The sequence below is a fragment of the Candoia aspera genome, chromosome 2 (assembly GCF_035149785.1).
Source record: "Candoia aspera isolate rCanAsp1 chromosome 2, rCanAsp1.hap2, whole genome shotgun sequence".
Taxonomy (NCBI): Eukaryota; Metazoa; Chordata; class Lepidosauria; order Squamata; family Boidae; genus Candoia; species Candoia aspera.
This window is the reverse complement of record NC_086154.1, coordinates 237,662,994-237,683,915: the sequence shown is the minus strand read 5'-3', so window position 1 is coordinate 237,683,915 and position 20,922 is coordinate 237,662,994. Positions and strand designations below refer to the sequence as shown.

General features: G+C 39.1%; 1 protein-coding gene across 2 annotated transcripts in view; it reads left to right on the top strand.

Moving 5' to 3' along the window:
- Nucleotides 1–20,922, top strand: part of CWC27 (CWC27 spliceosome associated cyclophilin) — a 112,982-nt gene that overhangs the window by 78,415 nt on the left and 13,645 nt on the right. Inside the window, exons 12-13 of one of the 2 annotated variants that reach the window (XM_063295603.1) lie at nucleotides 15,907–16,016; nucleotides 17,863–17,966. In XM_063295603.1, coding sequence (XP_063151673.1) covers nucleotides 15,907–16,016; nucleotides 17,863–17,966 — 214 coding nt within the window. The remainder of the gene's footprint in view (nucleotides 1–15,906; nucleotides 16,017–17,862; nucleotides 17,967–20,922) is intronic. The other variant, XM_063295604.1, reaches the window with a different exon arrangement.

Sequence of the window (20,922 nt, the reverse complement as noted above, 5' to 3'; positions counted from 1 at the left end):
TCACTAGGCCTTCAAACCCCTGAGGAGGGCATAACATTCTCCTATAATGTGTGGCTCTTGGAAAAGCTGTAGCAGCTTCTTCATTCCTTGCCATTTTTTTTTTATAGTTAAATTGATTCCCAGCTTCAATTTTTTGAGCATCTTGGTGCTAATGTAACAGCAGAAGCCATCAAAATATTGTGTTTGTTACTGTTTTCTGTTTTGTTGTTTTATAATACTGCAGGCAAACAATCTGATTTCAAAAAAAGGAAGAAGCCTCATTAGGTTAAATTTAACCTCATAAATTTAATTTAAATGGTGAGGTTATTGCTGGTGTTTTGTGCCATCTCTTGAAAATGATGAATCTTGTGGCACATTAAAATTTAATAGATGTATTATAGATACATTTTTGAGAGTCAGATCAGCAATTAGAAATATCCTAAGAAACAAAGAAAACACATTTTGGCTTACTCTGGCTTCTTGTTAATCTGCAGCATGTTGGTACATATAGGATTAGGGTTTGCTTGTTTCTTCATCCAGACAGATAAACCAGAAACAGACCTGTCAAAAATTCTGACATATAAAGAGAAAGTCAAAACTGCAAGCCAGCTTTATACTAGTTTTTTACAGGTTTACAAATTCTGGTCTGTTGGAGCAACAATATGGATCCTGGGTATTATGGTAATCTTACCTTGTCATGGTGCCATGAGCTAAACCGTGAAGGGCCACCCAAGACGGGAAGGTCATGCCTGAGAGGTCAGACTACATGCGATCCCTAGGGAAGGTAATGGCAACCCACCCCAGTATTCTTGCCATGAAAACTAAATGGATCAGTACAACCAGAGATATGTCAGTATACCATCGTAAGATGAGACCCCCAGGTCGGAAGATGGTCAAAATGCTACTGGGGAGGAACAGAGGATGAGTTCAACTAGCCCCAGACGTGATGACGCAGCTAGCTCAAAGCCGAAAGGACGGCTAGCGGCCAACGGTGCTGGTGGTGGACGGCGAATCCGATGTTCTAAGGATCAACACACCATTGGAACCTGGAATGTAAGATCTATGAGCCAGGGCAAATTGGATGTGGATATTGGTGAGATGTCAAGATTAAAGATAGACATTTTGGGCGTCAGTGAACTGAAATGGACTGGAATGGGCCACTTCACATCAAATGACCACCAGATCTACTACTGTGGACAAGAGGACCACAGAAGAAATGGAGTAGCCTTCATAATTAATAGTAAACTGGCTAAAGCAGTGCTTGGATACAATCCAAAAAACGATAGAATGATTTCAGTTTGTATTCAGGGCAAGCCATCTAACATCACAGTGATCCAAATATACGCCCCAACCACAGATGCTGAAGAAGCTGAAGTAGAGCAGTTCTATGAGGATCTGCAGCACCTACTGGACAACACACCTAAAAGAGATGTTATTTTCATCACAGGAGACTGGAATGCTAAGGTGGGCAGTCAAATGACACCTGGAATTACAGGTAAGCATGGCCTGGGAGAACAAAACGAAGCAGGACATAGGCTGATAGAATTTTGCCAAGACAAGTCACTCTGCATAACAAAGACTCTCTTCCAACAACCTAAGAGACGACTTTATACATGGACTTCACCAGATGGACAACACCAAAATCAGATTGACTACATCCTTTGCAGCCAAAGGTGGCGGACATCTATACAGTCGGTAAAAACAAGACCTGGAGCTGACTGTAGTACCGATCACTAACTTCTTATTGCACAATTTAGAATCAGACTAAAGAGATTAGGGAAGACCCACAGATCAGCTAGATATGAGCTCACTAATATTCCTAAGGAATATGCAGTGGAGGTGAAGAATCAATTTAAGGGACTGGACTTAGTAGATAGGGTCCCGGAAGAACTATGGACAGAAGTTCGCAACATTGTTCAGGAGGCGGCAACAAAATACATCCCAAAGAAAGAGAAAACCAAAAAGGCAAAATGGCTGTCTGCTGAGACACTAGAAGTGGCCCAAGAAAGAAGGAAAGCAAAAGGCAACAGTGATAGGGGGAGATATGCCCAATTAAATGCAAAACTCCAGAGGCTAGTCAGAAGAGATAAGGAATTACTTTTAAACAAGCAATCCGCAGAAATGGAAGAAGAGAACAGAATAGGAAGGACAAGAGACCTCTTCCAGAAAATTAGAAACATCAGAGGTAAATTCCAGGCAAAAATGGGTATGATCAAAAACAAAGATGGCAAGGACCTCACAGAAGAAGAAGAGGTCAAGAAAAGGTGGCAAGAATATACAGAAGACCTGTATAGGAAGGATAACAATAAGAAGCATTGCTAATAACAAGGCAGCAGGAGATGACGGTATCTCAGCTGAACTGTTTAAATTCTTGCAAGATGATGCTATCAAGGTGATGCATGCCATATGCCAGCAAATTTGGAAAACACAAGAATGGCCATCAGATTGGAAAAAATCAACTTATATCCCCATACCAAAAAAGGGAAACACTAAAGAATGTTCAAACTATGGAACAGTGGCACTCATTTCACATGGCAGTAAGGTAATGCTCAAGATCCTGCAAGGTAGACTTCAGCAATTCATGGAGCGAGAATTGCCAGATGTACCACCTGGGTTTAGAAAAGGCAGAGGAACTAGGGACCAAATTGCCAATATCCGATGGATAATGGAAAAAGCCAGGGAGTTTCAGAAAAACATCTATTTCTGTTTGATTGACTGTTCTAAAGCCTTTGACTGTGTGGACCATAACAAATTGTGGCAAGTTCTTGGTGATAAGGGGATACCAAGTCATCTTGTCTGCCTCCTGAGGAATCTGTATAATGACCAAGTGGCAATGGCAAGAACAGACCACAGAACAACGGACTGTTTTAAGATTGGGAAAGGAGTGCGGCAGGATTGTATACTCTCACCCTACCTATTCAACTTGTACGCAGAACACATCGTGTGACATGCTGGGCTTGATGAATCCAAGGCTGGGGTTAAGATTGCTGGAAGAAACAATAACAATCTCAGATATGCAGATGATACCACTTTGATGGCTGAAAGCGAAGAGGAACTGAGGAGCCTTATGATGAAGGTGAAAGAAGAAAGTGCAAAAGCTGGCTTGCAGCTAAACCTCAAAAAAACCAAGATTATGGCAACCAGCTTGATTGATAACTGGCAAATAGAGGGAGAAAATGTAGAAGCAGTGAAAGACTTTGTATTTCTAGGCACAAAGATTACTGCAGACGCTGACTACAGCCAGGAAATTAGAAGACGCTTAATTCTTGGGAGGAGAGCAATGACAAATCTCAATAAAATAGTTAAGAGCAGAGGCATCACACTGACAACAAAGGTCCGCATAGTTAAAGCAATGGTGTTCCCCGTAGTAACATATGGCTGTGAGAGCTGGACCATAAGGAAGGCTGAGAGAAGGAAGATCGATGCTTTTTTCTCCAACTCCATTATCCAGTCTTCATCCAGCATCCTCGATAAAAATCCCAATCTCAGTCTTCAAAAAAACCCTTCTATCTCTCTTAAATTCCTCAGTTTCATCCACCACATCCCCAACCTGATGGCACATTTTAGATCTCATATTTTCCACAATGTCCTGGATATCTTTCATGAAAGCTTGATAGAAGTCAGAAGAAATCTGTTTAAAGTCTGGGTGAAAGTCAGAAAGAATCTGTTTGAAATCCTCGTCTCACGCAGTAGATTATGGCTCCCCCTAGAAGCTTAACCAGCAAAAGTCGAAGATATGGAAGATTCCCAAAGTGTGTTTACATAAAGTGAGAGTGAGATAGCAGACAGTTCTCAAGGGAAAGTGAAAACAGAAAGGTGAAGGTTCAAATCAGCCGATTCAACGTGTAGGAAAATGCTAATATCTTCAAATTTAATACAAAAATAATAACAGGAAGAAAATTGTTTACTCTCAATCTTTGGAATTTCCTTTGGGAGGAAAACAAAATCCAAAACCTAAAAGATTTTTTTTTTAAAGTAATTTCAAAAATAATGTTAAGCACCAAGAGAACCAGCTTCTCCTCGCTGTAGAAAGCCTCTCTAGGGGTACATATACTTTAAAAAAAATACAAGTTGGTGATTTAGAAAAGGGGTGGCCAGACTTAGTGTCCCTTTAAGGCTACAGCGCAGCTTGGAAAGTGATGAAATCCCTGCCTCCCAGCTGGCTTTTACCAGTCGAATGCGAAATGCTGTTTGCAACCTTCTGGCTGCAAGCAGCTGTCCGGAGGACAGATGGGATGATTCCAGGTATTCTCCATGAACCGAAGAAAGTTTCTGGGCTTCAGGAAAACCTGCCTGAGCCTGAAAAAAGTTACCGCGTTGTCAGCTCTGCCCACTGAACCAGTGGGCACAGCCATTCAGTCTGCCATTCCCACCAGAAGCCGCTTTGTCATCTATCTTTGATCATCTCCAAAAGACACATCTCTCTCTTTGTCTTTCTATAAATTGTCCCAGATAGCAGTCTATCCTTTTCATGGACACATTATAGTGAGAGACAGTCATTGAAAATGCTGCTGAAAGAATATTCAAACTTATTGATAGCTCTGCTCATATTTTGTTCTACAATTTAATTTTAAAAACAGCCTCTGATTGTCAGTTCCAAGTTCTAATATATCTGAATTTGATTAGCCTGATCTCTATAGCTACAAAACAACCTATTTGTTTATTTAATTACATTTATTACATTAAAATTTATTTGCAGTCAAAGACCAAAATATCAAGCATCGTGCAGGACAATAGGGTCCAGTATAGTTAGATAAAAACCAAAGGAAAATCTAGAAGTTAAAGAAATTAAAGGTAGAATGTTTCAAATTAAATTTATGGAAAGAGGATGAAACACAGAGGGCAAAAGTAAGATACTGCTAAGACTTTAGCGATTACCAACGGAGGGAATTGTATCAAACAGACCAGCAGATAGACCAACAAGAAAACCTCCTAACAACACAGCAGCAAGCCAGAACCACTCAGCTGATAACCTAAAACCTCTAGAAAGGGTGCCTTGCTAAGCTAAGAGTCTACAAAAACTTACTCCAAAATATTTCTAGAATTTTGGTAACATTTTTCTTCTAGATTGAATTATTGCATGTTCATTCCAGTATTCCTTGAAGGAGTTCAGAATGGCTAATAATTTTCCCTGTCCCATTTTATCTCCTCCTTACTGTCTTCCCCAAACAGATCATAGCTATGACAGTAGGGCTGAAAGACAGTAATTGACCCAAAGCCATCTTGTAAATTTCATAGCTGAAGAGGGATTTAAACCTGTGTCTTTTCAATTCTACTCTGACACAAACCATTTTGCCACACTATTTTATCTCTGTCTCTATATATCCTAATTTGGTAGGGTCCATCCATTCCACATTTTGTTCAGCATTCCTCTGCTAGCAAAGATGTATTCAAAGATCTCAAAAAAGCATAATACAGTATTTGGGTGAATGGGGAAGAAGGACCAAAGTGTTTATGTTCCACATTTTCACATTGTCAATACACTTTAACAATACTTGGAGTGAACATGGACACACACATCATAACACATGGAATAGATAATCCCTTTTGGCTTTAATTTTAGACTTAATTTTTTTATTTTATTTCCATTTTTAAAATAAAAGTTCCCTTAAAAATAATGCTCCATTCTATATTTAAATACAAGCAGGCCCTTCCATTTTTACACATTATTATGGAAAAGTCATTGACTTCATTCTCTCTTAAGACTGGTCTTAGAAACTTCTAAATAATTGAATATGATTTTCAAATTGCCTGAACCATAACTCAAATAACGACTATTTTTACTCTTTTTCTTTATTCCCAAAGCTCAAGTTGCTTTTTCTACCCTACATTTTGGCAATTCACAACAGAGATATTGTTTTGATAATGCACCACAAAAGGGAATTGATACCTAATCTCTAAAGATTAGATCATTTGTCTAAATCTTCATTTGTACAAGATTCAGCTTTATCGGATGCTAATTTGAATCAAACACTTACATTCAAAAGCACAAAATAATGACTTGGAAATATAATTTAGAGGGGTTTATAAGCAAACAAATAAATCTGCCATATCTTGGATCAACCAGGTCAACAAAGCAATTCAGACTAATTCATGGCAAGCCATTACAGGAAGAAAAAACAAGCATATTCTCACTACTGTACATAAATGGGAAAAGGCTGTGCTGTTGAATTTGTGCCCAGTGTTAACAGATATTTCAGCTGAATTGCCAGAATAACTGGGAAGTATCCCTCATGAACCCTGGAACCACCAATGACTCTGCTAAAACTTCTGCATTTGTCTTGCTTATGGTGGTTTTTGGCATTCTCTTCCAATGGCTGCCAGAAATTTCTTATTTTAGCTTCTTAAGAATTCAAGTCATAGACTTGTTTCTATCTTTTTCATGTACCCATTTCCATTGGATTTGGTGGATACTACAACCTCTGTCTACATTTGCTGGAATACCCTTTTTCTTGGCTTCCTATAGCACCAGATTCCCAATCTTCACTACTTATATAATGTCTATATGTTAGGCATGTAACTATAGTAACAAAAGTAACGGCTTCTTCAGGCTTACTGTGAACAAGCATGCAATCCATTCTTATCTGCTTTGTTTTTCTTTTCACTCAAACAAAATCAGCAAGGGATTGTTGTTTATTCGTTTAGTCGCTTCCGACTCTTCATGACTTCATGGACCAGCCCACGCCAGAGCTTCCTGTCGGTCGTCAACAATCCCAGCTCCCCCAGGGATGAGTCCGTCACCTTTAGAATATCATCCATCCATCTTGCCCTTGGTCGGCCCCTCTTCCTTTTGCCCTCCATCTCCCTAGCATCAGCATCTTCTCCAGGGTGTCCTGTCTTCTCATTATGTGGCCAAAGTATTTCAGTTTTGCCTTTAATATCATTCCCTCAAGTGAGCAGTCGGGCTTTATTTCCTGGAGGATGGACTGGTTTGATCTTCTTGCAGTCCAAGGCACTCTCAGAATTTTCCTCCAACACCACAGTTCAACAGCATCGATCTTCCTTCTCTCAGCCTTCCTTATGGTCCAGCTCTCACAGCCATATGTTACTATGGGGAACACCATTGCTTTAACTATGCGGACCTTTCTTGTCAGGGTGATGTCTCTGCTCTTAACTATTTTATCGAGATTTGTCATTGCTCTTCTCTCAAGGATTAAGCGTCTTCTGATTTCCTGGCTGCAGTCAGCATCTGCAGTAATCTTCACACCTAGAAATACAAAGTCTTTCACTGCTTCTACATTTTCTCCCTCTATTTGCCAGTTATCAATCAAGCTGGTTGCCATAATCTTGGTTTTTTTCAGGTTTAGCTGCAAGCCAGCTTTTGCACTTTCTTCTTTCACCTTCATCATAAGGCTCCTCTGTTCCTCTTCGCTTTCAGCCATCAGAGTGGTGTCATCTGCATATCTGAGATAGTTAATGTTTCTTCCAGCGATTTTAACTCCAGACTTGGATTCCTCAAGCCCAGCATGTCTCATGATGTGTTCTGCGTACAAGTTGAATAGGTAGGGTGAGAGTATACAGCCCCGCCGCACTCCTTTCCCAATCTTAAACCAGTCCGTTGTTCCGTGGTCTGTTCTTACTGTTGCTACTTGGTCGTTATACAGATTCCTCAGGAGGCAGACAAGATGACTTGGTATCCCCATATCACCAAGAACTTGCCACAATTTGTTATGGTCCACACAGTCAAAGGCTTTAGAATAGTCAATCAAACAGAAATAGATGTTTTTCTGAGACTCCCTGGCTTTTTCCATTATCCAGCGGATATTGGCAATTTGGTCCCTAGTTCCTCTGCCTTTTTGCCTGTACCCGGCTTGTACATCTGGCAATTCTTGCTCCATGAATTGCTGAAGTCTACCTTGCAGGATCTTGAGCATTACCTTACTGCCATGTGAAATGAGTGCCATTGTTCGATAGTTTGAACATTCTTTAGTGTTTCCCTTTTTTGGTATGGGGATATAAGTTGATTTTTTCCAGTCTGATGGCCATTCTTGTGTTTTCCAAATTTGCTGGCATATAGCATGCATTACCTTGACAGCATCACCTTGCAAGATTTTGAACAGTTCAGCTGGGATGCCGTCGTCTCCTGCTGCCTTGTTATTAGCAATGCTTCTTAAGGCCCACTCAACCTCACTCTTCAGGATGCCTGGCTCTAGCTCACTGACCACACCGTCAAAGCTATCCCCGATATTGTTATCCTTCCTATACAGGTCTTCTGTATATTCTTGCCACCTTTTCTTGACCTCTTCTTCTTCTGTGAGGTCCTTGCCATCTTTGTTTTTGATCATATCCATTTTTGCCTGGAATTTACCTCTGATGTTTCTAATTTTCTGGAAGAGGTCTCTTGTCCTTCCTATTCTATTGTCTTCTTCCACTTCCGCGTGTTGCTTCTTTAAAAATAATTCCGTATCTCTTCTGGATAACCTCTGGAATTGTGCATTTAATTGGGCATATCTCCCCCTATCACTGTTGCCTTTTGCTTTCCTTCTTTCTTGGGCTACTTCTAATGTCTCAGCAGACAGCCATTTTGCCTTCTTAGTTTTCTCTTTCTTTGGGATGTATTTTGTTGCCGCCTCCTGAACAATGTTGCGAACTTCTGTCCATAGTTCTTCCAGGACCCTATCTACTAAATCTAGTCCCTTAAATTGATTCTTCACCTCCAGTGCATATTCCTTAAGAATATTAGTGAGTTCACATCTAGCTGATCTGTGGGTCTTCCCTAATCTCTTTAGTCTGATCCTAAGTTGTGCAATAAGAAGTCTGTGATCTGAACTACAGTCAGCTCCAGGTCTTGTTTTTACCGACTGTATAGATGTCCACCACCTTTGGCTGCAAAGGATGTAGTCAATCTGATTTCGGTGTTGTCCATCTGGTGAAGTCCATGTATAAAGCCATCTCTTAGGTTGTTGGAAGAGAGTGTTTGTTATACAGAATGAGTTGTCTTGGCAAAATTCTATCAGCCTATGTCCTGCTTCATTTTGTTCTCCAAGGCCATGCTTACCTGTAATTCCAGGTGTCATTTGACTACCCACCTTAGCATTTCAGTCTCCTGTAATGAAAATAACATCTTTCTAGTGTATTGTCCAGTAGGCTGCAGATCCTCATAGAACTGCTCTACTTCAGCTTCTTCAGCATCTGTGGTTGGGGCATATATTTGGATCACTGTGATGTTAAATGGCTTACCCTGAATTCGAACTGACATCATTCTATCGTTTTTTTGGATTGTATCCAAGCACTGCTTTAGCCAGTTTACTATTAATTATGAAGGCTACTCCATTTCTTCTGTGGTCCTCTTGTCCACAGTAGTAAATCTGGTGGTCATTTGATGTGAAGTGGTCCATTCCAGTCTATTTCAGTTCACTGACACCCAAAATATCTATCTTTAATCTTGACATCTCACCAGTAACCACATCCAGTCTGCCCTGGCTCATAGATCTTACATTCCATGTTCCAATGGTGTGTTGATCCTTAGAACATCGGATTCACCGTTCACCACCAGCACTATCAGCCGCTAGCTGTCCTTCCGGCTCTGAGCTAGCTGTGTCATCACATCTGGGGCTAGTTGAATGTATCTTCTCTTCCTCCCCAGTAGCATTTTGACCATCTGCCGACCTGGGAGTTCCATCTTCCAATGGTATACCGACATATCTCTGGTTGTACTGATCCATTTAGTTTTCATGGCAAGAATACTGGGGTGGGTCCCCAGGGATTGTATTTAGTCTGACCTCTCTGTCATGACCTTCCCATCTTGGGTGGCCCTTCACAGTTTAGCTCATGACGTCATTGAGGTGCTGAAGCTCCAGCACCATGACAAGGTAATGATCCTTTGCTGGAGAATTAATGAAATGCTGTGTCCTTATTTTAAAAGGAGAGCTTGAGGAAGGAAGCCTTAAAATTTTACAGCTTCCTTCCTCAAGCTCTCCTTTTATGGTACAACCATTGTCTTGGTTTAAATGTGCCAATTTGTGCATGAAGATCTATGCAGTTGCACAACCATCTACAAATATTTTAATATAATCAGATGGCTTGTTCTTTCCAACCTTATAGTTTTATTACTGTACATTCTGATACATTATCTAAGTTTTGGCCTATTGATTTTGAGTTTTATGAGTCTCTTGACCTCAAGCTACCATTGTGTACTTTAAAACTAAGTATAATGGTATTTTTTTCCCCAACAATCATATTGTATATTATTTCCTTGTTTTAAGGAAAGAAAATACCCTTGGGCCAGCAATAATTCCACATTTCCTTTGTAGAAAAGATTTGGCACTGTTTCACTACTTGTCAACACTGTCCCAGTAGATTATTACAGAATGTGAGGAAAACAAGTGCTGGGGGGCAGATCACAATCTTCCCATTAGATGCCATCATACATGTTCTTACCACTACTTTGTTACCATATTTGGCCTACTTTAATCCCACCAAAAATGGTCTTCCTTTGAAATATGTGTGTGTTGAGGAGAACATTGTCGCATTCTTGCCCATAAGATCAGGAAGAAATATTGTAAAGAATGATGAGAAATGTTCCTAGCTGTGTCTTTTATCTTAGCAAATATGCCTGCTTATGTAAAACAATATCAAAGCAAATTCCACTAAACTGTAGGAGTTAGTCATTATGCTAAATAAGCCTTTACTCTTATTACAATATATTGTCCATTCTCCCTTTTGGAGCCCTTTTACTTTCCTGTCACAGAGAAAGTTCCTTCTATCATTCCTTCTTTTTTTCTCTCATTCTCTACATCAGAAAAGGAAACAGTGACCTTACAGATAAATTAGAATACCTATAGCCTGAACATAAGAAGTTAAATGTTTTAAATTGCAGAAGGCTTCAGTGGTAGGTAATCACCATTTGATACCCTTCTTTATTTAAAATACTCTTTATCCTTATTTAAAATACTCTTTATCCTTGTTTCTATTCTGCTAGCAGCCCCCTCCCCACAATGTTTCTATAAAATGAAGGGAAGGATCAGACTCAAGGATCAGCAAGCACTTTAGTTAATTTGATTTGCTGATAAGGTTTACCTGAAAAACCTGTTGGAAATCTGATTCAGCAGGGAGATGCCTGTATAGTAAATGACAATAAAACTGAAAACGTTTATCCAAGAACTAAAAGCAGTTGAAGCTAATATTTGATTGATGAAAGGTACAATATAATAAATGAATTTGTGGTGTTCTAAATAAAGAACTTGGTTGAAAGAAATTTAAAGCTTTATTATTATCATTATTGTAGAAATATTGATAATATTCCTACATAATATTCACTCATGCCCTGGTCACCTCCTGCATGGATTACTGTAATGCGCTCTACATGGGGCTGCCCTTGAAGAGCATCCAGAAGTTTCGGCTGGTGCAGTCTGACAAAGTGGACAACATGTTCTGCAGTATGAGCTCCAATCTATATTTTTGATCTTTGCTTCTCCTGGCTCCTTCATAGAGAATAGCTGGATCAGGAAGTATGATGGACAGGATGGTCCTGGCTGCCTTTAAAAAGGTGCTGGTATGCCTCCTTCTAAAAGGACTTCTATTCCTGGCTATGTTGGACACCCATCATCCAGTCTCCAATGATTTTTTGTTATGAAGAGAGATCCTGGTTCTTGTTGTTGAGAACCTGGTGTGGAAGTGGAGGCCATGGCCAGATGGGCCTTTATCCAGCTTTAGCTAGTGTACCAGTCGCAGCTGTGCTTCGAGCAGGAAGACCTGGTGTTTGCATATTATAGTAGGGTTATACTAGATGTGTAATGGTGTTTTTATTTGGTTTTCTTCTTTAACGACCACTTGTTCAGCGACTGTTTGAACTCACGACGGTGCTTAATGAGTAGTTGTTACAACCGGACCTCGTACTTAATGGTTGTCACAGTGTCCCCCCAGTCACATGATGGCGATTTGCGACCTTCCCTGCTGGTTTCCCACAAATTTTGTTAATATGAGTGTGAGGGTTCTTTGCTTTCTAAGAACTGGTCATACCACAGCATAGCAAATCTGTACAAAATGCTTTATTGCAGCACACTCCTCCAACAATAGGCTATTGCTCTCCACCCGTCTAGGACTTGCAAGGTGATGTTACCATATAAACATTCCTTTAATACTCAGTCCTTTAATATTTGGTTCAAGCAAAAGTCTCTAAGTCTATAAACTGGCATACAACCTTCACTCCCTTCCAAACATTCTTACTCTAGTTGGGATGAGGTCCTGCTTCAGTGTGGCTGTTCCTCTTCTAGTTGCTACCGAGCTCCCGGCAAAGATTCAAGCTCCATGCAGGACTCCCATCAGGATATGCTGCTCATCATAATTTGTGGTCCTGGCAGTTGAACGCTTTTGCCTACTTGGAATAGCTGCCAGTCTCCAGATGTGGCCTCTGCTTCCTTATCGTCTTTCCTCCTGCATTCCTACCCACACCCTGTCTTAACGTTTGCTTTTGTAAACGAAGGGAGTAGCTCAATAATTACAGGAACCGGAACACTGGCTTGGATGCTTATGTGTAAAGTTGTGAGTTAATGAATGAATGAGGGAAATGGGGTGAGATCCATTTCTGCCTGGCTGCAGCTACTTTTCCGGCTTCACTCCCTCACAATGAGTTAGATAAGTATTCTAAACTCTCTTAATCCAGTAGAAACAGCTTCTGTCCAGAGGCCCATCACATTTCTGTTTTGCAGTATCAATTAAAAAAAAACAGGGCTCAGCATAAGTTTACTAATCTAAAATCTAGTATATTACTTTCCTCTGAAGTTATCTTTTGTTTGAACTTCTGTTGGTGTCATTCTGTTCTAGTTAATGTGCCCTTTTACAAAAGTGATACCTGAACTGTTCACCTCTCCTTTGTATAATTTAAAAATGTCTTCCAAAAATATAGTTTTAATAAAAACTTAATTAAAGATTACAAATAATCCATAAGTACTTTATGAAAATAATTATATAATTCAATTAATTTAGCATTCTTATATATAATTGAGTTCCTGTGTGTGTATTTCTGTTTTATTAAATAAAGAGCTAACATATCCTGCCATATGAACTAGGACTTTAAGAAACTCCGTACAAAACAGAATGTTAAACTATGATTTGTTGAACCAAGATTCAGACCTAGAAATTCTAGTATAATATAAAGTGTTTTCTCTTAATTTTTTGAGGTGTATGTTTTATTTGATCTGTTTTTCAGTGAATTCATCCATTTTAGTATTTAAATGCACTTTTAAAAAGCTGTGCTATAGATATTGGAATAGGTACAAAATTCTAGAATCATAGTGTTTTTCATGCAGCCAGAAGATATCTTAATGTATTCATAATGCAAAATATTTCTGAAAGAAAATTTCTGTCTTTTCTTTTTTATTTCTTACTTATTTACTTATCACATTTTCTGATTTTTATTTTTATTTTTTCAACTTGTATTGCTTTTACACTAAAAGAATTCTCCAATAAAAAATAATTTTAAAAAGTTAATAGTTTACAGTCTTTACATTTCACCATGATTTATAATTGGACCTTAATTGTTTGTACCAAATAAATAAATAAACTACTCCACTGTACAGATAATCCTCGGTTTATGATGGCAGTAGGGTCCAGGGTTACTGTTGCTAAGGGATGCGGTTGTAAAGTGCGATGTCACGTGACTGCATCACTTAATGACAGCAATCCCGGGCAGGCCCAGTTGCTGTCCTAACCCCTAACACATATATCCATAGGTACAAGCGGCCATTCTTTAATTAACTTATACAGAAATATTGAAATAGTGAACCCAAGGTTCAACTCATGTTTGGTCCTTCATACACATTTGGTCTTCTGTTTCATATTTCATGGTTTCTAAACTTCTGCACAAGTTCAAACTGGAGTGTCACCAGACCAGTGGAAGCGCAACTGCCAGCAGTTTTTAAATGTTTGTTTCCTCTTAATTTTTTGTATTAAGAGGAAAAGTGCTTCTCCTTGTTGCAATGATTTGTGGTTTTCTCAGGTAAAATGACAGGATAAAAGAAGAAAGGTGTCAATAGTTACTACTGAACATTAGATTAACAGCCAGTTATAATTGCTGAAAAGGCAGGGCCTGAAGGCAGCATTATTCAACATCCTGTAGGGCTAGTCTTGGGCACTAAATAAAACAGTAATTTAGATTAAGATAAAGTACTGCTGAAAGCTGGAAACCCTATCTTGTAGATAAAGATGTAGACTAGGCAACATCTTCAGTGCGAAGAGGGAGTGAGCCTTGCTCTCAGTTTGTATACTGTGGTTTGCCCTGCTTGTGTTGGTAGGGGTGTTGTTCTCTCCTTGGGAGTTCTTTGATTGGGCTGTTGTTTGCTGCTTGGTTGATTGCCTGAGTTAATAGTTCCTTGATTAAGGTGTATTGTGCTGTTTGGTGGTTCATCTGGCAGATTGATTAGGGTGTATTGTGCTTTTTTGATGGTTCATCTGCCAGATTGATTAGGGTGTATTGTGCTGTTTGATGGTTCATCTGGCATCTTTGCACTGAAGATGTTGCCTAGTCTGGCAATGAAACGTCTGCAAGAAAACAGCAAGGCTCAGAGAGCACCAAGGACTCCACAGTTCAATCCTGAGCTACAAATATTCGCTTTGATTGATATATTTAAGAAGAAAAAGACAATAATTGAGCTAAAACAGCAAGAACAGTTTCAAAACACAAGAAAAATCATTGAAACATTTGTCAATACATCTTTAAATAAAAGTGCTTTTAGTCCTCATGCAAAGTTGGCAAGTAGAGCATATACTGGAGTAGATGATGGACTCTAAAATCTTCATAACTGGAATCTATTTCAATTTGGATTCAGGCCCGTATTAGGATAGAAACACATTTGGAAGCAAAAGTTAGCCTGTAAGTTCAACACCATGACTGACTAGCTGCACTGGAGTTTTTCTGTACTGCCTAGCTGACTAGAGTTTGTGTGATTCTTAGTTACAGAAGGTGTTATTGTATCAGGCTGGTAACCATAGTCTGGCTGTTCTTGGAGCAGTTTTAAGGGCAAAATACACTTCTGCATTAAGCTTCTGCAGGTCTTAAGTCATGATTTATTCTTAGTAACCCTCCAACTCAAAGGGCAGAAAATTTTGATCCTGCCTACATTGGTTTGTTCTGGCATCACTCATCATGTTATATAGTCCAATAACATATATTTGCTCCATTCCATCAAATATATCTATGTGTGTATTCCTATCCTGATGAAAAATTATGAAAGTAAAACTGCTGTGGGAATTTTAGGCTGGTTTATTAGCTGAAGTTGTACTGCATTGCTCAAGACAGAAAATCTTGAGCAATGCAGTACAACTGCAGTACGACAATCTGTAGCACAGCTTGGCTGTTTGGTGAAGTTTTGGTGAAGTGTATCTAGTTTTCCAGTCTCCCTCTCCCCTTGAGCAGCCAGTGTTTATCTACTGTAGGTGGGACTGCAGGTTCACAACTGAGTTAAGCCAGAATAGATCAGATTGGGGTTACATTACTGGATACTTGTGCAGTACTTACAAACTAAAACTAATTTGCACATAAATTTACAGTATCACGTTCTAAGTCCAGATGCAAATTACAGTTTGAAGCCATTTCCTCAGTAGTGATTATATAAATATATCGATGTCAATGTCGATCTGTTTATCTATCTTCATAGCATTATCCACTCAACATTGAGTAAAGGCTAATTACTTTTATTTTGGCATAATGATGGTTGAGTGATTCTAGATGTTCTAAGTCAATACTGGCTGTCTTTCTCTTCCTGTAATAATTTATCACAGGAAAAGATGATACTGTTTACCAGCCATTTGATAATTGCCTGGATTTTAATTTGTCAATCTGGAGTCTTCTGAATAAACATGCACAAGGTTGCACTGTTAATAAGTTAATAATATTTTCTAAGATGTGTATGTAAAATGTCTAACGTAAACTCACATATCACAATTATCCTTGTACAAAATGTATGTTTTCTTTGGTTTTTAATGGAGAAGAGGAGGCTGCTCCAAACAGCATTGTTGCAGAATATCTTGAAGAAAAGAAGAAATATGAACAGTTGAGGAAGCAACAGCCAAAGAAAGGAACTTCTCGTGAAGATCAAGTAAGTACCATATTTACTCAAAAGGAAAAAGGACTTGGATTTAAGATCATCTCCCCCTGCAAAAAAGATCAGGCAGAACCAAATAATCTGTCTCCATTACTACATTCACAGCAATATCTAAGACAAGTCTGTTATTTTAAATTATGGCAGAGTGAGAGAGAGGGGTTTAGTTTTCCGTTCATGTACTTCAGCAGCCTAGAAATTTCATCTTTTTCTTTACTGTTTATATGCTGAATGTGTAACTTAATTTTAAAACTTTTTGACAAACCTACAGACTTCAAACACTTTTGGGGGCAGAATGCTGGGATTATTCTTTATGCTCTTTGTACAGTATTCTACACTTTCACAGAGCAATATTCGGAACTTGTTTTACAGCTGGATGAAAGTGTTTTAGTAAGAAGTCTGACCTCTTTGAACGCACACTCTAATGATAGTGATTCCTACTTTTCTGTCAGTTCCTTCTTTTGGGATGTGCTTTGTTTGTGGTGACAAATTATCTTCCAGTGACAGACACAGTCACGATCAACTCTGCCTTGGTAAGGGGCACCTGCTGAATACACGAGGCCTTGCTAGCAACATTTCAGTAGGCAAACATATGAAAACTACTTATCCTAATTACAGTTACACTTTGAGAGTGGGCCCCATAAACTTTGCAACTTACTTATATCTGATTCAGCCCATACTGCTGTTTACAGAGGAGAACTTTTCATCGGACTAAAAGGCCTTTGGCAAACCTGTTCTGGCCATAAGTCCGAACTCCATGATAAGTCCATGGACAGTCTACAACAACCACTGAATTCTCTGCAGCTTTTCTGAAAGGAGTTTCTGTACTATGGTGAGCAGTTGCAGCTGTACACAGTAGTTAAATCTTACATATTGGATGTTTGTACATTTACAAATGGTTGTGCTAGGCTGCCTTGTCACCAAGTGCCACCTGCATTTCCTTCAAGTTATTGATTTTTGCACTTCTATATCTATATCCATACAAAGATTACCAAGAAAACAAGATGCTATTTATTTTTATTTTTTATCATTATCATTATTTTGTCATTATTTGTTATTTAGCTGATGTGCCAGTCAGTTAGGAACTGAGCAGTAAGGAGGGATTTCTCATTGGGGTGATCAGTAATGTCAGACTAAAGTCAGTCTGCCGGTGCTCTTCATCTTTCCTGACAATATGTGGCCACAGAGTATTTTAGCAAATTGTAGTGAATAGGCTCATCACCATCAGCAACTGAATGCATTGATTGAATGAAATGACTATTCTTTCTGGAACATAATCTGCCAAATACAGGCATTCTGTAGCACACAGTTCAATGGGCAAATAATTCTGGGAGAAAAGCAATTGTGATAAGTGAATTTTCTATGTGGGAACATTCCTATACCCACAGATGCACATAGACATATTCTAAGGCAGGGTTCCTCAACCTTGGCAACTCTAAGCTGTGCAGACTTCAACTCCCAGAATTGAAGTCCACACAGCTTAGAGTTGCCAGAGTTGAGGAACCCTGTCCTAAGGGATAGCTTTTGTGTTATTACATGTATCTGAAATCTCCAGTGTATTCATTGTAACTGCAGAGATTAGCGCACTGACCACTTTTCACTTATAAAAGGTAATACAGGGGATATCTGTATGGCCAGTGAAGAGCTAGAAGATTTACTGGAACTACATTCATTGAAGAATTAATAGACAAAAATTTGTTTGATAAAATAAGCACATTAAAAAAATTCAGTTCAAGGTCTTTTTCCAAGTATACTACACTTCACAAATACCAGAATGTGAATACTGAAACTGTGTAAGGCACAGTGAATTGGGCATGTGTTAAGCATCATATTTTAATTCCAGACATTGGCCTTACTGGATCGATTCAAATCAAAGCTAAACCAGGCAATAGCAGAAACTCCTGAAAATGAAGTACCTGAACCCGAAGTGGAGAATGATGAAGGATGGTGAGAAACTTTTGAGTTCAAAATAACTTGGGTAGCAAATATAGAATGAAAAAATATTTTCAAAATCTGTACCTTCAGGATGCTTTAGTTTTCTCCTAACACAAATTGTAAACATGTTTGTTTTATGCAAGGATGGTTTTCCTGAACCAGGATCAGTGAGGGGTAGATTACAACTCTACCTCCACACTCAATAAGCCTTATTAAGATTGCCATTTCCTCACTACAATTCCTTACCAGTGTAGAAAAAACTAACTTTCTTGTGTCAGAACTAATGAAGCTGATAAGCAAGCTTAATCTTCTTCATCCTAATTGTTACAATCATGATCACAAGAATTGGGTGATGGGGTTAAAATCTATCGTCTCCCAGTAATCCATCCACTTGTATGGTCCCAGGGTGCAACTGGGGCTCTGGGAGTTCTAGTCCTGGTCCCGCCTTAGGCACAAAGCCAGATGGGTGACCTTGGGCCAGTCCCTCTCTCTCAGCCCTAGGAAGGAGGCAAGGGCAAGCCACTTCTGAAAAACCTGCCAAGAAAGCAGGAGTCAAGGCTGGCACACAGATACAAAAAATACCAACACCACTAACGTCTCCACCCCCAAAGTAAAATTGTGTGTATCAAGCCATGGTTTATTTTCAAGACTAGTAAGCCTAAAACAGGACAAGGAATCTTTTTCTGTTTGAGAGATACGCTGTATTATAGGAAATACTGTGGGAGTTGGGAGCACTTCCCATCAGTGGGTGAGAATGTCACTTTTTACACTGTTCCTTTCTTAAAAAAAAAAACACCTCTTCCCTCACACACACATTCACACACCATCCATTTAGTCAATTCTCTTTCCCCCTTTTTTTCGCTCCACCCTAGTGACCATTACTGATCTCTAGCCAGGGAAGGGATATTCCAATGCACAGGAGGAGGAAAAAAACAGGTAAATTAAGAATTCTTGCAATCAGAGTTAGCCTACTACTGAGAACACACACACAGATTAAAAATATAATTCAGATTCATTTTGCGTCCACTAGATTAAGTGCTTCAGGACTGTGTCTTTCAGAATTTCAGTAACCTAAAAACTAACAAGCATGAAGAATCTTTCGGTTGAGAGATTGGTTTGGGAATAACAAAATATTTTTGGATTCAGATTGCTTTTTTCCCTCTTCAGTGCCCTTAACTAGGTTGAGTGGCTGGATCCAATTGTGGCAACTTCGAAAGAATTTTTTAGTGTAGACTTCCAACCCACTCCTCAAAAAATATAGCAGTGTGCTTTCAGATGATTTATTGAAAGTGTGTGTGTGTGTGAGATACGCATAAATTATATGGCTGTAGACCATTTTGTAGGGTATGGTTGCTGCTTTTATGGAAAGTGAAACCCAGCCAGCAGGCCATGCACAACTGTCAGGGTATGTTATCTGAAATAAAATGATTGCCTGTAAGACATTCTTTTGTGTCCACATGAGTGGCCACACATTGAGGTATAATTTTCATTTTCTGTCAAGATAGAAGCCATTACCAATTTGTTATATTTTCTTTTATTTGGCAATCTTTTCCCTCTGCATTTTTGGCTGAATTGTCCTGTTGGCATGGAATACAGCAGACATTTGGGTACTTTTCAGACGTATTTTACTTCTCTGTGCAAAAACATTTTTTTAAAATTACAACTCTACTGTAAACAGTGTGTATGGTGTTTGATAATTACTACCAGACATTACTGTTTTACAAGGCATTTGAGGAAGCATTGTTAAAAGATCAACCCTATCAAAAGCAAGTTTGATAGGGTAGAGTTTCATTCTAAAGCTTAAAAACTCTTATTGGGACATACTTCTGTCATCTGAAACTCAACAGCACTTCTGTCTGCTTCGTGGTACTCTTGCCTCCACATAACAGAGCTATACAATGTAAACTGCATATAAAACACAGGTCATAAATGCCAGTGTGACATTTGCAGGGCTGTTGATGGAGCCCTGTGAAAACCTATATAACCTTCTGCTGCATGACACATCTGGATTTGGCACAGCAATGACGTTTACCACATTTACTCATTATTTCTTGGCAGTGGTTGACATTGAGGTGTGCAATGCTGATAAATGCAGCAGCAGCTAGTTTCAAGACCATTATTAACAAGGTGCTCCTGACACCTTTTGGGTTTCATTCATTTTTATGTTTATAGTTTCAGTTGTCCTACTTAAAACATCAATTCCTTAATTTCTCAAAGAACTTTTAATAAAGGCATTCATTCATTTGCTACTGCACAGCACAATCTAGCATTCCAGGAAACCAACATTAACAGGAAAGAAGATCTCTGTTCCAGATATTGGTGTTACTAGAAACAGGAGTGAAGATTTAGCCTCCAACAGTCTCCATAAGCACATGTTATCAAAAAGTCCTGCACTTGATAATATCATTAACCAGTGTCAGCCCTTCAGGGTAGATCAGACAGGAAATAGACTCTAAGAAATACTGGAACCCTATGGATATAGGCTATAGTAACAGAATCTTGAAGGCCTGACAGGGTTTTCACTCCCTCCCTGCCTCATACCAAAGAGCATTAAAATGGAGTCAGTGCAAGTTTCTAACATACTCCCCTTCTTCCAAGCTTAAATCATGTTTTGCTAACTGTCGTGTTCCTTCTGCAAGGTTCTCTACTGATACTCAGCTTGTATCAACAGTGATCTCAGAAGGAAGATGGGACACACATCCGTGTACATCCGTGCCTTTCACTATTATCACATAGGTTGCAAAGATTCATTATGCTAAATCAGGATTTTAACCATGTTTGTTGAACAAACCATAAAGGCCTGAGTTGTACACATTGCTAAGGCATTCTAGGTGAGTTCACACATCACAATAAGCCAAAAAGAAGCAACATTTTGGCTTAGTTCAGTTTGTGTGTGAGAGAGAGTGAAAGAGAAATGGGGGAGATGTGTCTGGAGTGTGCGCATGTCAGTTTTCACATCAAATCAGAC